Source organism: Prionailurus bengalensis, chromosome B3 (assembly GCF_016509475.1).
Source record: "Prionailurus bengalensis isolate Pbe53 chromosome B3, Fcat_Pben_1.1_paternal_pri, whole genome shotgun sequence".
Lineage (NCBI taxonomy): Eukaryota > Metazoa > Chordata > Mammalia > Carnivora > Felidae > Prionailurus > Prionailurus bengalensis.
This window is the reverse complement of record NC_057355.1, coordinates 122,792,164-122,808,897: the sequence shown is the minus strand read 5'-3', so window position 1 is coordinate 122,808,897 and position 16,734 is coordinate 122,792,164. Positions and strand designations below refer to the sequence as shown.

The 16,734-nt window shown below is 39.0% G+C and overlaps 1 protein-coding gene and 1 pseudogene across 1 annotated transcript in view; one reads left to right on the top strand and one right to left on the bottom strand.

Annotated features, from left to right (window-relative positions):
- Positions 1–16,734, top strand: part of TMED8 (transmembrane p24 trafficking protein family member 8) — a 34,888-nt gene that overhangs the window by 2,434 nt on the left and 15,720 nt on the right. The window contains exon 2 of the mRNA XM_043556729.1: positions 15,793–15,874. Coding sequence (XP_043412664.1) covers positions 15,793–15,874 — 82 coding nt within the window. The remainder of the gene's footprint in view (positions 1–15,792; positions 15,875–16,734) is intronic.
- On the bottom strand, positions 7,550–7,879 carry LOC122469385 (annotated as a pseudogene).

Below are 16,734 nucleotides of genomic sequence, written 5' to 3'. Positions count from 1 at the left end.
AGTTTACAATCATTTGTTTTTATTGGCTGTTGAGCCAGTATTGGTGTTCCAGAGCAGATTATGGTCTTTGCCCTCAAGGTGTTTTTAGTTTGGTAAGACAAGAGTACCACTGGAAAAAACATCAGCAATTCAAAACATATAATTGAATGTGATACTACAGTTCTTTATGCACTTACCCCAAGAAATCTGCTTGAGGGAAGGGAAGAATCTGTCTTGTCTCTTTATCTCCTGTAGCCCTTGATGTGTCCTAGAGGTTCTACAAATATTTGCTGGATTGTGAGACAGAGTCTCAACACAGAGATTTGGTGGAGCACCAAATGCATATGAAGAATTAGGGTTGAGATATTCAAGAATGTTCCTTGGGTTAAAGCAGTGGTTCTCCGGGCGCCTGGGTAGCTCATTCTGTTAAGCGCCTGACTTCGGCTCAAGTCATGACCTCGCAGTCTGTGAGTTCGAGCCCTGCATCGCGCTCTCTGATGACAGCTCAGAGCTTGGAGTCGGCTTCAGATTCTGTGTCTCCTTCTCTCTCTCTCTGCCCCTCCCCTACTTGTGTTCGCTCGCTCTCCCTCTCTCTCTCTCTTTCTCAAAAATAAATAAACATAAAAAGAAAGAAAGACAAGCAGTGGTTCTCAAACAGGACTGATTTTGTCTGGGGATGCTCAGGGGATGTTTTGGTTGTCGATACTAGGGTTGGGGAGGAGTAGGAGGGCTATGACTGATACCTAGTGGGTAGAGGCCAGGGGTGCTGCTAAACACCCTGCAATGCACGGGACAGCCCCCACAATGAAGAATTATCTGGCCCCAAATGTCAGCACTGCTCCTTTGAGAAACCTTGAGTTAGCATGCAGCTGGGTTTCCAAAGCAGTGTGGAAATCACGTATCTGGCTTGGCTCAGTGTTGTATAACCTGGGGAATGAAGTTAAAAAACTGCTTCAAATTAAGAGTTTGATTGGATCCTTATGCCACCTTCCTCTGGAAAATGATCCAGTAAGTAAGCAGTGGAGGCCTAAGAAAGGATGAAATTGAAAGATTTCTGCCATCCTCTCTTAGAGGGAAAACAGCAATTAAGAAATGAGTTTGGACATTCAGTTGTTACTGAATTAAAGGTTTTGATTTTTCGGTGTATCTTATTCCTTGAAAGCAGGAATCTACAATTATCCATCGTAACTATAACTTGTTTTTTAATAATATTCTCTGCAGAAAGTACCTTTTGAGTGTCTTCGTGTTAGCTCAAGTTTTAGTGATGAAGTAAGAAAACTGTTTATTTTTTCTGAACTCAGCTCTGCAGTGGCCGCAGCGTTCTTATTGTTTTGTGAACTGTAATTGTTTTTAATAATCTTTTATTTGGGGCACCTGGGTCCTTTAGTCCCCAAGAGGAGAGGGCTACTGCTCTTTATATAGTGTAACTCTCTGAGGTATACATATTGCATCACTTAAGAACAGACTTTTTTTTTTTTTTTTAATTTATTGAGTTTTGTGGAAAATAAAGGGCAAATCTGTTATGACCTTGAAGTTAGCAGCAGTACTTGGTTTGGTGTATATGACCCTGAGAGCTATCGAGGTACTGAGATGCTAAGGACTATAAACAGGTCATGTGAACTTGTTCATGATTCTTATGTAGGTCTTTGAGCAGTGCAGTTTTTCTGCAGGGATGGAAATGTTGCCTACTGTGGCTATTTCAGTTTACATTGGAATTGAAAAATTGGTGGCTACCATATTGCATAGAGCAAAAGAGTGGAAATTTATGCCAAAGAGCCCTTATAGTGTTTTGGTTTTCTATTGCAGTTTTATATCAAAATGGAATAAATTTGTCTGCCTGTGGTAATTTTTTTTTCTGATAGTAGTTGTGTTTTTGTGTTGAGATAGCCAATTAGTCCTGTCGTAATTCATTCCATAACCCAAAGTTTGTAATATGAATGACCACTTAAGAGCTTATTTCGCTCATAAGGACTGACAAAAAATTGGACCACATGGTCTCTGGATTTGGTTGGAATGTAAATTCAGCCGGTTTCTTTTTATTTAAGCCTCTTGAGTCTTTAACCACATAACCTGCTTTTGGTTCCTCTGCCCTTGAATCTAAAAGGCCAGGCTAATTATGCCTTTGCAGCCTGTTTAGTGAAGGGGAAGTCCTATGAGACCTGTTCTAAAGAACTCTGACCTGATATTCAAATGCTTTAGGAAAAAAACCCTTTTTTGGTTCTCTTTGTAGAGAAAGTACAAAGTACACCATAAATTTAAATCTGAAACATGATCAGAATGTTTGAAACCATATTCTGGTAACAGGAAGAAAATTAGTATTTTAAATATTGTCAAATATAAAAGAAATCATAGGAAAGTTTTTTTCCCTCTTTACCTTGCTTTAGGGGCTATCAATTATAAATTTAATTATTCCTGAGCTTCCATTTTCCTTTCTCTGCCCATTATTTCCAAGACTTCGGCTGTGCAGGTATCACAGTCATGGTTTTTGCCATGTTAGAGAATACATTCCAAAATTATTTGGTTATTATTTTTTCTTTAAATGACATTAAAATTTTTGTTTCATTCTAAATGGTATCTGTGCTGTTACTATTTTGATGTATCAACTTTTCCTAATGTGTGTTGAAATAAATATATACCCATTAACACTCCCCCCCCCCCCCCCCCCCCCCCCCCCCCCACCCCCCCCCCCCCCCACCCCCCCCCCCCCCCCCCCCCCCCCCCCCCCCCCCCCCCCCCCCCCCCCCCCCCACCCCCCCCCCCCCCCATATTCCCATATACCATCTAAATTTGCAAAAGCTGTCCTGGTTTCTCTGGTCTCTTCGAGGAATGCTTGTAGAATTTGTCTATATTTGGCTGGCATATTAAAAGCTATCCTATAGGAAAACATGGCTTTTTCTTCTTTATAGTGGTCTAAATTTCATTAAATAAATTTAGGAAACTTGAAAAGCTGTGTTTGTAATTGTTTTCTCTCTCTATAGCAGGACTGCATCTTCCACACTTGATACTTCTGGAAATAAACTTAAGTATTTCTTTCTCCTTTTCTTACTTCCTAGCTCTCTGAATCTAGTTACACGTTGTTTTACCAGTAGCTCTTCCATAATTTAGCATGTACCTTTAACCTTAAAAATCAAGAGCACTATCTCTTTTCACTTTTTTCTCCTGCATACATTGAGCTATTAAAATGCTCTGAGAAGTGGCTCTTAGCATATGAAAAATGCTCAACCTAATTTATGATAAGGGACATGGAAATCATAAAACTCTGGGCAACTTGGTGTCTCACTGTTGTGCAGGAACAAATACTTTTGTGCATTGCTGTTAGGAGTGTAAATTGACACAAATGCTGTGGAGGGCAATTTGCCAATATCCATCAAAATTATAGTATATGCCCTCATTGATCCATTCCTTCCAGGAATTTATCCTCTAGATTTTTCTTGTGCCTGTTTAATGACACAGACATAAGGTTATTATATATAGGATGGTTTGTAATGGCGAAAGGTTAGAAAGGACATCGATGTCCATCAGTAGGGAACTGGTTAAATAAATTATGGGATATCCAGCCAATGAAATATTAATCAGCTGTAGAGGAAAATGAGAAATCTTTTAATATATAGTTACGGAAAGCTCTCTGAGATATAAATGGAAAAAGCAAAGTATGTTTAATATCCTCATTATTTGTATAAAAAAGAATATATATGCACACACTTAATGTGTGTATAGTATCTCTGGGAGACTGTATAAAACCTAATAACATTGGTTGCTTTGGGAGGTGGGGACTGAGATGAGTGGAAATTTCCCCTATATACTTTCACGCTTTTTGAATTTTGAATAATGTGGCTATATTACCTATTCAGAAAAAATACATGCAGATGGGTCATGAGATTTTTTCACTGTTCTTATACTGTAAGAGACATCTCTATTACCTTTGTGCTCATCAGGAATTGACCCTTTCTGGGCCTTTTTCTCTCTGATGAATTTTTTATGAATTACAGGTTATAAGTCTCCTTAGGGATTAATTTTTTGTTACTTTGTCCACTACTGCCTTTCATTATTTTTGTGGTAATTTCATTTACACCCAAGGATAAATCAAAGGGGGATAGAACCACTGCTTAGATCAGCTGATACTGTTAGCCAGTGACAGAAAGAAGGCAGACTTTTAAAATTTCTATTTGGTTTCCATTTTATTCAGTAAGGTATTTTCAAACTGAAAAAGGTAAAGAGGCAATGTTGCTTTCTGTTTTGAGTAATGGCAGACTAGGTAATCGGATCAGTTCTCCCATTGGGGACAATTAGAAAATAATTGTCAACATATAAATATTTGCTTGAAGATCCTGGGGAGCTAGCTAGATAATGAAGAATTACCAGGCTGTAATCAATGTGAGGGCAGAAGTATAAAGATAGAAGTTCAAGGATGAGAGTCCATTTTGGGGGTCCTTTCTCCTCTGGTGGCATGTGCTGGATTCTTGAGTGGGGAGGCTTGTCAAGGTTGTGAATGTGCTTCTCTGGACTAAAGCAACAAGCATTAATGTTCAGAACCAAGTGGGGGGAACCCTGGTGAATCCCGTTTTCTCTAGGTTGGGACTATGAAAGACCACGTTCTGGAAGTAGGGGTAAATCAGAAGTACACCGTTGCAGGGATTACAGCTCACCTTCGGAAAAATCTAAGTTCATGAAATTGGGTTAAGGTACCCTCAGGCTGCTAATGCCTCCAGGTATGTGGAAGAAGCAAAGCCACATCTCCGAAGGCTCATTCAGATTAGGCTTCAGATGATTTCTTCAAACAATTTTGTGAGAACAGTTTTCTGGCACATATCATAAATGACCAGATTCCTGAGAAGAGATAACATGAACAAAAATCAAAAGAAACAACAGACAGTAAAAATCGATCCCAAGGGGCACCAGACTGAAACATAATTATATTTATTATGTTTGAGATCAAAGACAAGTTTCATAAATTTGGCAAAGAACTGAAATTTATAAAAATAGAACCAAATAGAAATTGTATAATTGAAACATACAGATGAAAATTTAAAACTCCATTGATAGCTTTAGCAAAAAGTTACTACACCTGAAGAGAGAATAGTGAACTTGGTCAAAAAAAAAGAAGAAAATATCCAGAAGGAAATATGTAAAAATGCAACCATGGAAAATTCAGGAAAGAGGCAAAAGACATAGAAGATATGGTGAGAAGGTCTAACGTTTGTATAATTGGAGTCCCAGAAGGCGAGGAGAGCCAGAATGGACAAAAGCAATGTTTGATGAGATAATAGCTCTGAATTTTCCAAAGCTAACAGAATGCACAGATTTAAGAAGTCCTGTGTATCCCAAGCAGGATAAGTACAATGAAATCTACAGTAGGTATACATTAAGTTAAACTTGCTATAAAACCAAAGCAGAGAGAAAAAAGTAGCCAGAGAAAAATTACAGTTTGCTTTCAAAAGAATAGTAATTAGACTGACAGCTGACTTCTGCACAGGGCAGTAGAAGCTAGATTATTGAAAGAAGATACCAATATAGATTTTTTTTTTCAGGAAAATAGTCTTTTTTTTTTTTTAATTTTAGAGAGAGCGTGTGAGTGGGGGAAAGGGGGCAGAGGGAGAGAGAGAGAGAGAGAGAGAGAGAGAGAGAGAGAGAGAGAGAATCTTAAGCAGGTTCCACACTCAGTGCAGACCCTGATTCGGGGCTCGATCCCACAACTCTGGAATCATGACTTGATCAAGCTGAAATGAAGAGTCAGATGCTTAACTGACTGAGACACCTCGGCATCCCCAGGAAAATAGTCTTTGAGAATGAAGGTAGGGTGCCTGAGTGGCTTAGTTGGATAAGCATCTGACTTTGGCTCAGGTCATGATCTTACAGTTCATGCGTTTGAGTCCCATGCTTGGTGAACTTGTACCCCATGTTGGGTGAGCTTGAGCTCCACTTTGGGTAAGCCCTGCCCCTCCCTCCCTCTCTCTCTCTCTCTCTCTCTCTCTCTCTCTCTCTCTCTGCCCCTCACTCACTTGCACCCTCTCTCTCTCAAAAAAAAGTACTCATCAAAAAAAAAAAAAAGGAATGAAGGTAAAAGAAAGATATTTTCAGATAATCAGATACAGGATTTGTCAGCCTGCAGACGCACTTAAGGAACAATTGAATTCTTCAGGCAGAATAAAAATGATCCCAGATGAAAGGAAAATCACAATTTCATCTCACTCATTAATATAGATGCAAAAAGTCATGAGCAAAATATTAGCAGACTAAATCCAGCAATATATATGACCCAGTTGGGTTTTTTTTCAGGAATGCAAAGTCATCTTAACATTCTTTAAAAGTAAGTGTAAATCATCATTTTAATATATTAGGGGATAAAAATGATCAGCTTAATGCAGAAAAAAGTGTTTGATGAAATTTACCCTCCACTTATGATTCAAAACTCTTAGCAAACTAAAAGAAAACTTCCTTAATTGGATAAAGCATGTCTCTACAAAAACCCTATAAGCAGCATCAAACTTAATGGTGAGATTTGAAAGTTTTCCTCTTGAGATTGGGAATAAGACAGGGTACCCACTTTCACCACTTTTATTGGATATTCTAGCTAATACAGTTTGACAAAAAAAAATATATGAGGATTAGAAAGGAACCCTGTTAAATCTGTTGTTTGCAAATGATGGCTATGTACATGGAAAATCCAGAAGAATCTACACATAAATTATTAGAATAAGTTTAGCTAGATTACTGGGTATAGAGTCAGTATGCAAAATTTCCTTGCACTTACATATACAAACATACATCAGAGATATTGCAGGTTCAGTTCCAGACCACTGAAGTAAAGCAAATATCGCAATAAAGCATCTGAAATGAAGTTTTTTTTGTTTCTCAGTGTATATAAAAGTTATGTTTACACTATAGTCTATTAAATGTGCAATCGCAGCCATGTCTTAAAAAAGTAATACCTTAAATTTTAAAAAATATTGCTAAAAAATGTTAACCGTCATCTGAGCTTTCAGCAGAGGTGTAATCCCTGATCATGGATCACTGTAACAAATATAGTAACGAAGAAGTTTGAAATATTGCAAGAATTATCAAAATGTGACACAGACGTGAAGCGAGCAAATACTGTTGGAAAATGGTGCTGATAAACTTGCTTGGCACAGGGTTGCCATGAGCCTTCAGTTTGTCAAAAATGCAGTAACTGGGGCGCCTGGGTGGCCCAGTCGGTTAAGTATCTGACTTCCGCTCAGGTCATGATCTCGCGGTTTTTGGGTTCAAACCCCGCATTGGGCTCTGAACTGACAGTGTGGAACCTACTTGGGATTCTCTCTCTTTCCCTCCTTCTCTGCCCCTCTCCCACTCATGCTTTCTCTCTCTCTCAAAAATAAAGTTAAAAAATTGCAATATGTGCAAAGTGCAATAAAGTGAAGCACAATCAAATGAAGTATGCCTATCAAATGCCTATCAAATGAAGTTAAAAATATATAAAAGTACTATTTACCATAGATTAAAGAAAGTTCAAATACCTGGAAATAAATCTCACAAAATATGTGCAAAGCCTTTGTGCAGAAGATTATAGTACATTGTTATTATTTTATTTTTGAAACCAGAACATCTATTGTGTGACTAAATGTTGAAATCCTTGAGATGAACTGGATGCCACATTAGCTGCCCTCTTGGGTTTAGGTGTTGTTCCTTTACAGAATCCAGGCCTGAACCTGCAGCATAGTTTTTAGGTGCCTCGTTCAGCTGGCCCAGTATTATTTTGTCTTTTAGTCTTGGCACTCCAGTTATACTTTCTCTTCCGCTTGGCAGGATAGACACATTTGTCGCAGATTGACTTCCAAAGGTGGTAGGCCTTAGAGCCACAGTGGCGCCACAACATGTGTGTCTTATTGTGATGCTTTCCAGATGATGATGTCACCTTTGTCATCTCATTTCTGTGGCTGAAACCCCATAATCATTGAGAGAGATGAAATAATAAATAAATGGAAATATGTATCATATTCCTATATTGAAAGACTCAATATTGTAAAGATGTCAGTTCTCCCCAACTTGGTATATAAATAAAATACAATCCCAGTAAAAATCCCAGTGGGGTTTTGATGGGTTTTTTTGCATGGAATTTGACAAGCTAGTTCTAAAAAGTATATATAGGAATGAAAGGCCATAAATAGCATATATAAAAATACTCTGAGTAAGAACAAGATGGAAAGATTTGCTCTATCAGGGTATCAAGATTTATTTTAAAGCTTTTACAAAATAGTTTACTAGGTCCTAGGAATGGAATAAAAGCCTAGAAACAAAATCTTTGATTTGCAACCAAGATTGTACTGCAGAATAGTGAGGAAAGAATGGTAAATGTTGCTGGGACTATTGAATATCCTAAGAGAAAGGAAAGAAGGGAAAGAAAAGAAACTTGATCCTTACCTCACACAGCACACACACAAAAAATCAACTCTAGTTGGATTTTGCACACCAACATGTGAAAAGCAATACAATATGCTCCTAAAAGATAATATAGAAGAATATATTGTTCTCAGCATAGGGAAAGACATCTCAAACAGGACACATGAAGGGCTAATAAAGGAAAAGAGTGATATATTTTGACTACACATTAAAATGAAGAACTTTGGTTCACCAAAGGATACCATTAAGAGTGAAAAGGTGTATCACAGAGTGGAAGCAGGTATTTGTAACACATGTAATTAACAAAAGGTTTGTATTTAGAACTCTTATAAGTAAATAAAAAGACAATCCAGCTTTCAGCTTTTGGCTTGGAGGTGGCCAAGGTGTAATTTTCTGTAGCTGTCCTTAATCCAAGGTCATCTGACTCCAGCTGCTTCCACCATGCCACCTAAATTTGACCCCAATGAGATCAAAGTCATGTACCTGAGGTGCACCAGTGAGGAGGTTGGTGCTACATCTTCCCTGGCCCCAAGATTGGCTTCCTAAATCTTTCTCCTAAAAAGGTTGATAATGACGTAGCCAAAGCAACCAGTGATTGGAAGGGTCTGAGCATTACAATGAAAATGACCAAGATGGATAGGCCCAGATTGAGGTGGTACTTTCTGTGTCTGCCCTCATTATTGAACCCCTCAAGGAACTGCCAAGATATAAAAAGAAACAGAAGAATATTAAGCACAATGGAAATATCAGTTTTGATGAGATTGTCGTCATTGCTGGACAGAGGAGGCACCCATCTTTTAGTTAGAGAACTGTCTGGAACCATTAAAGAGATCCTAGGGACCACCAGACTGTGAGCTGTGATGTTGATGGCCGTCACCCTCATGGCATTATAGATGACATCAACAGTGGTACAGTGGAATGCTCAGCTAGTTGAGAACTACAAAGGAAAATATTTCAATAAAGGATCATTTTGTTAAAAAAAAAACAAAACAACCCAACAGTAAAATAGGGAAGAGACTTGAACAGGCATTTTATAAAAGAGGATTTCCAAATGGCCAAGAAACATGATAAGTCATCAGTGATATGCAAACTAAATGAGCATACACCAATCAGAATGGCCCAAATAAAAACTATTACTATGACCAAGTATTGCAGAGGCTACAGAATAATGGGAATATTCTTCAATACTAGCACGAGTACATATTTGGTACAACCCCTTTGGAAAATAGTTTGGCATTGTCTATAGAAGTTTATTCAGATTTCTATTACTCAACCATTCCATTTCTGGTTTATTACAAAATAAATGTATTCACATGTGTACCAAGAGACATGAACAAGAATATTCATAGCAGCATTATTCATAATAGCTAAAAACTTAGAAAGAACCCAGACTTTATCAGTGGTATATTGATAAATTAGCATTAGTCATAATGGCCCAAAACATAGAACCCAAATTTCATCAATGGTATATTAATGAATTATGGTATATTCATGGAATATTATATAGCAATGAAAATGAACAAACTTACCCACAACAACATAGTTAAGTCTTTCTCTTTTTTTTTCTTATGTTTTTGATGCTTATTTTTGAGAGAGACAGAACATGAACAGGGGAGGGGCAGACAGCATCCAAAGTAGGCTCTAGGCTCTGAGCTGTCAGCACAGAACCCAATGCAGGGCTCGAATCCACGAGCCGTGAGATCATTCCAAGCTGAAGTTGGCTGCTTAACCGACTCAGGTGCCCCTCTTTTTTTTTTTAAGTTTATTTATTTTGAGAGAGAGAGAGAGAGAGAGAGTGGGAGCATGAGCAGGGGAGGGGCAGAAAGAGAAGAGGAGAGAGAGAGAGAGAGAGAGAGAGAGAGAATCCCAAGCAGGCTCTTGTGGGCAGCATAGAGCCTGATGTGGGGCTCCAACTTACAAATCATGAGATCCCAAACCAAGAGTCGGACACTTAACCAAATGAGCCACTCAGGTGCCCCCATAGTTAAGTCCTTCAGACATAACGTTGAGTGAAAGAGGCTTGTTTTAAAATATTCTGCATTGTTTCCCTTTACATGGAAATTATTCCCCTTTACATTCAGGCAGAATGAAGTAACACTAGGAATACATATTTAAGTGGTCTGGCTGTAAAGAAAAGCAGGGAAATGATTCTGTAAGTTAGGACAATGGTTATGGAAGAAGGGAGCAGGTAATGTTTGGGAGGATCATGAGTGGGGCTTCAGGAGTGCTAGGATTGATCTGTTTCTTGCCTAGGTAGTAGTTTGCATGTTTCCTTTGTAATAATTTATTGAGCTGCACATTTTTTGTACTTTTCTCTATGTTCTATTTCACAATAAAGACTTGAAGAGGTCTCAGTGTATAATCTAGTTATTAAGAGTGCTAGCTTTGGACATGTACTGCCTGAACTCCTGTCACTTCTATTCCTATTTGCTGGTCATCTTGGGCAAGTTAACTTGATTTTGTTGAGCCTCAATTTCTTGAGTGATAAAAAGGAAGTAATGTTAGTATCAACTTCAGTGAGATTAAGTGCGAATTCAAAAAGATGCTGCCTGCAAAATGCTTAGAAAGTAATTGGCATATAGTAAAGATCACTAAGTCTTGGCTGTAATAATAAAGATAATCAGAATGAAGATAGGATGTCTGGCTACTTTAAGTTCAGATTTCTGGACCTATGCAAATACTATCTAGGTATTTTGGTCAGAGTTCTTGGTTACAAGCAGTACAAACTAATTTTGGCTGCTTTAAGCAGAAAGTGGCTTATTGCAAGGATACAGGAGGCCCATCATATTGTTGGAAAACTGAGGAGTAGGCCAATCCAGAGGCTAAGCAGCAAGAACAATTTGGTTAGGGCTCTCTGGCTGCCACTAGATGAATTCTCTTTTGTGCCACTCCTAGTTCAAATTCTTGGTGGGAATATTTTAGGTCATGTGCCTGTTCCCTAATTTCCTGGGGGCTGGAAAAAGAAGAATCTTCCATTCTGACTTCCATTGTTCACTGTTTACAAAGCCCATCCCCTCCTGGAGAAGGTTGGATATTTGAAAGCCAAAAGATTGACAGATGTGACTACCACATCTGGGGTCCCGAAAGAATCTGCAAATGTAATTGTGTGCTATCTTTGAGGAATGTCAGGGACTAGAAATGAACCTATCTATATATCAGTTATCCAAAGGGAAGAACAGATTAGAATCCAGTAGACCATTGTTTAGACCAGTAGACCATGGTTTAATGTAGACCATTAAACTTGATGCACCTTCTCAGCAAAGTTCTAGAATATGTCACAGATGGTTTGTGAACATATAGTGAAGGGTGGGGTGGGGGCGGGGAAAATGGGTGATGGGCATTGAGGAGGGCATTTGCTGGATGAGCAATGGGTGTTTTATGTAAGTGATGAATTATGGGAATCTACTCTGAAGCCAAGAGCATATATATATATATACATATACATATATATATGTGTATATATATATATATATATAAAGAAAATAAGCGTCACCAGCATGGGCATCCTGAAAACAAACTTGACCACCTAATGATTTTCTAAGAGAGTCGTCTCTACTCTTTCTCAGCTATCACTATTAGGTCCTCATTATCTCTCGTGAAATGGGGAAAGGCCTCCCATCTGATCTGGCAAAATCCATCTTACCAACAGCTGCTATAGAATTCTACCAAAAAATATAAATTTGATCATGTCATTTCCTAGCTTAAATTTAAGCTTAAAATTCTTGATCATCTGTGGGATGAGGGCCCTTCACAGTCTGCCCTGCTAGACCAAACGCTTCATGAGGGCCAGAACTGTGTCTGCTTTAGTGCATCATCTCGAGTATATGGTGTGGGGCCAGCCACTTGTTAGGAATTCATTAAATAATGAGTTAAATTGGCGGGACACGCTGAACTTGCTGTACACACCGAACTGTCATGGTGTTTCCTTTGTTTATTTTACTAATGTTTATTCTTTTTATTTCTGTGAAGTGCTTCTAAATATTTCCTTAAAATTTTTTTGTGTACAATACAGTATTGTTAATTATTGGCACAATATTGTACAGCAGATCTCTGGAACTTATTCATCTTATATACTTAAGACTTTATACCCATTGACTAGCAACTCCCCATTTCCCTCTCCTCCCATGCCCTGACAAACATCATTCTACTCTCTGGTTTTGTGAGTTTGGCTATTTTAGATACCTCATATAAGTGGAATTGTGCAATATGTATCCTTCTGTGACTGGCTTACTTAGCATAATGTTCTTAAGGTTCATCCATGTAATCACATGTTGCAGAATTTCCTTCTCTTTAAAGAATATTATAATATTCCATTGTGTGTGTGTGTATACCACATTTTTTTTAAACTGCCACATTTTTAAGGAGGCTCCATGCCCAATGTGGTGATTGAACTCATGACCCCGAGATTAAGAGTCGTGTGCTCTACTGGCTGAGCCAGCCAGGCACCCCTGCCACATTTTCTTTACCCATTCATCTGTCAATGGACAGTTAAGTTGTTACCACATTTTGGCTATTGTGACTAGTGTCACACTGAAACATTGGAGTCCTAATCTCTTCGAGATCCTGATTTAAATTTTTTTGGATGAATACCTAGAAATGGGATTGGTAGATGATATGGTAATTCTATTTTTAATTTTTTGAGGAATCTTTATACTACTGTTGTCCATAGTGGCTTCACCATTTTACATTCTCATGTAGATTCAAGGGTTCCAATTTCTACACATCCTCTCCAATGCTTATCTTGCTGTGTTTTTGTTTTTGTTTTTGTTTTTTAGTAATAGCTATCCTAACAGGGTAAGGTGATACTTCATTTTTTGTGGTTTTGATTTGCATTTCCTGATGATTAGTGATGCTGAGCATCTTTTCATATACTTGTTGGGCATCTAGATGTCTTTTTTGGAGAAATGTGTATTTCAGTCTTTAGCCCATTTTTAAATCGGGTTATTGGATTGTTAGTGGATTGTTATTTGGATTGTTCCTATTGAGTTGTAGGAGTTAAAAAATTTTTTTTAATGTTTATTTTTGAGAGAGAGAGAGTGCGAGTGGGAAAGGGGCAGACACACACACACACACACACACACACACACACACACACACACAGAATCTGAAGCAGACTCCAGGCTCCCAGCTGTCAGCACAGAGCCCGACACGGAGCTCGAACTCACGAACTGCAAGATCATGACCTGAGCTGAAGTCAGATCCTCAACCGACTGAGCCACCCAGGTGCCCCAAGTCCCTTACTTTAAATGGAACAAAGAGGAACAACAGAACAAGGCCAGTGTGGTCAGAGGTCGTCTGAGGGATGATTGAAAGAACTGGAAATGGTCAGCCTGAGGAGGAATTTGCAGGAAAGATGATAGCAGGCTGTAAATATTTGAAAGGATATTGCGAGGAAGGATAGAAGGGCAGGGCTTAGTAGGAAACAAATTTTACTTAGGTCAACATAGGGGAGAACTTTGTATTCTCATTGTCTCTGTGAAAAGGGCCTCTTCACAGAACTGGGAAACATTTGACAATTGTCTGAGACTCAGTTCCTTTGTTGGGAGGTTTAAAGAAAGCTTAGTCCTTCTGAGTTTCTACTTTACTCTCACACTGACTGCCTCTCACTGCACTTCTGACACCAGAGGTGGGTGTTTTTCCCTCACACCAAACAATTCTGTGACACCATCTGGGTGTCCTACAATTTAACTGAATTATGACACTCTACCTGGATATATAGTGTTACGTCCCACAGATTAAGGGCTTGGTCCCATTAAACTGTTCCTCAGCCAACTTTAGATGCCAGTCTCGAGTAGTAGGTCTCAGGTTACCCACAATCGCCTGCTGATTTGGCTATAAATTGGAGGTTCCCATGACCTCCCCCTCCTTGGATTTGATGATTTGCTAGAGCAGCTCAGAGAACTCAGGGAGATACTTACATTTACCAGTTGATTAAAGGATATGAGAAAGGATACAGATGAATAGTCAGGTGAAGAGATACAGAGGATGAGGTCCAGGAGGATCCTGAGTGCAGGAGCTTCTGTCCCCTGGGAGTTGGGGTACGTCACCCTCCCAAGATATGGATGTGTTCGCCAACCTAGAAGCTCTCCAAACCCTGTACTTTGGGGGTTTTTGTGGAGGTTGTATCACGTCAGTATGATCAACCATTAACTTCATTGCCAGCCCCTCTCCCCTCGCTGGAGAATGGGGCTGGGGTCACAATTCCAAGCCTCTGATCATGGCTTGGTCTTTCTGGTGAGCAGCCCCCATCCAGGCGTCCACCCAGAGTCACCTCATTAGAACATAAGACACTACTAACACCTAGTAAATGCCAAGGGATTTATGAACTCTGTGTCAGGAACTAGAATCAAAGACCAAGTATTAGAACAAAACATGCTCCTAGTGCTCTTTTCACTTAGGAAATCATCAGGATTTTTGGAGTTCTGTGCCAGGAACTGGGGGCAGAGACTAATATATGTATTTTCTATTACGTCCCAAGAAGAAAATTGGGTGGCATAAGCTCTAAGGTCTTTCTATCTATGAGAGTGTGAGTTGACAGAAAGAAAAATAGATCTTTTCACATACGAAAAAATGAGGTTGGATTTAAGTTGTATCAGAAGGATTTGTCCATCATTTGCACTTTTATGTTGTTACCAAACTCTGAAATTTGCAGTTTTTGACATTTACTTCATTAAGTTGTATTTTGTATTGAGAAGTGGACTTTGGGTTTCAGTTTCGTTCAGTCTTAACTAAAGGAGGTTAAACCAGGGATTATCTAAATATGCTGAACCATTTTCTGAGTGCTCAAGGAAAGTCTAGATGAATAAACCATAAGACTTAGTAGCACCTAAAGGTTAGGAGCATGACTGCCCACATTTGAATCTGTCTGTACCCTAGTGTTCTTACTTGTAAAATGGCAATGATACCGGTCCTAGGCTTGTGACCTGGGGGACATGGCCTTCATTATGCATTTCACCTGTATGCTCCTTGAGGCTACCTAACAGTTCTCCAGTAAGTCATTGGTGAGTGAGTAAGTGAAAGAAATTATAAAAATCCTTTCCCTCTGATATGTGGTGGGAGCCTACCGAATGTGGAGATGACCCTCCATCCTTTGGCTCTGATTCCAGTTCATTTCATCCTAAATCTCACTCTGCCTTCTGTATTTTACCTAATTTAACCATATGCTTTCTGAGAAGTGTGATTCTTAAATTAGAATGAATTTTGTGGGGACTTGTTTTGGAAAGGGTTTTATTCTTTCATGAATGGGTTATGATGGTCTGAGAATACTTGGATGTGAGGACTTGAATAATTTATGCACTGGGCCTCTCAGAAATTGATGCCCAGGATATTTTTGTGAAGAGAAGGTTGGTTGAAACTGCCAGATTTTTTTAAAGGTACAAGATAATTATGATTGTGCCTCTTCTCAAATATTGAATATTTCTTTCCATGATTTTCTAGAGAATGAAGATCTAGAAAACACCAAGGTGACCTCTCTAGTGGCTTCTGCCTCTGATCCAGAGTCCCATTCCTCACCCTACAGGTAGGGACAGCAACTGCTTGGCTCCTAGAGGTTTATCTCCTGAGATAAGGGATTAATGAGATGTGGATGGCAACTTTGAGGGGGACAGCCAGTTGGAGTGAAGAGTATGGATGGTTTGGTGACTAATTAGCCCTTAAGTGTGTTTAGGGGCAGTGTCAGATCTTTTTCAGATTATGAAATTTTCTTCACTCCCAGAGAACGAAATTGTAACAAAAAGTGTAGTCTTTTTTATCTTCTCTTGAAGCCCAGGTTGAAATGTTAAAACATTAGACATGGATCCCAGGTAGACTTTCAAGACAATGTGTGTTTGGTTTTTACCCATAAGATACACAGCCACACACACACACACACACACACTTTTGGAGGGGTTTTTTTCTAATGTAATTTTTAGATTAAACCAGTGTGAGAACCTTCAATATTGTTATTCTTTTTTTAAACATTTGTTTAAATATTTATTTTTGAGAGAGAGAGACAGAATGTGAGTGGGGGAGGGGCAGAGAGAGAGGGAGACATAGAATCCGAAGCAGGCTCCAGGCTCTGAGCTGTCAGCACAGAGCCTGACATGAGGCTCAAACTTACAAACCGTGAGATCATGACCTGAGCCAAAGTTGGGCTCTTTACTGACTGAGCCACCCAGGTGCTCCTCAGATTGTTCTTCTTAATTTCCTGCTCCATCCATTTCATCTATCTACTGTCATTAATATCAGAGTATATAGCAGAAAGGAAACAGTTGTACTGAGCTCTAGAATAAGTGGAAACCCAAAAAATTAATGGAATAATTAATGAAAAACTGTATTTTGGAGAACCCTGAGCAAATGGATATTATAGCCCAACTGATCTGCTCATGGCACAGTACTGTT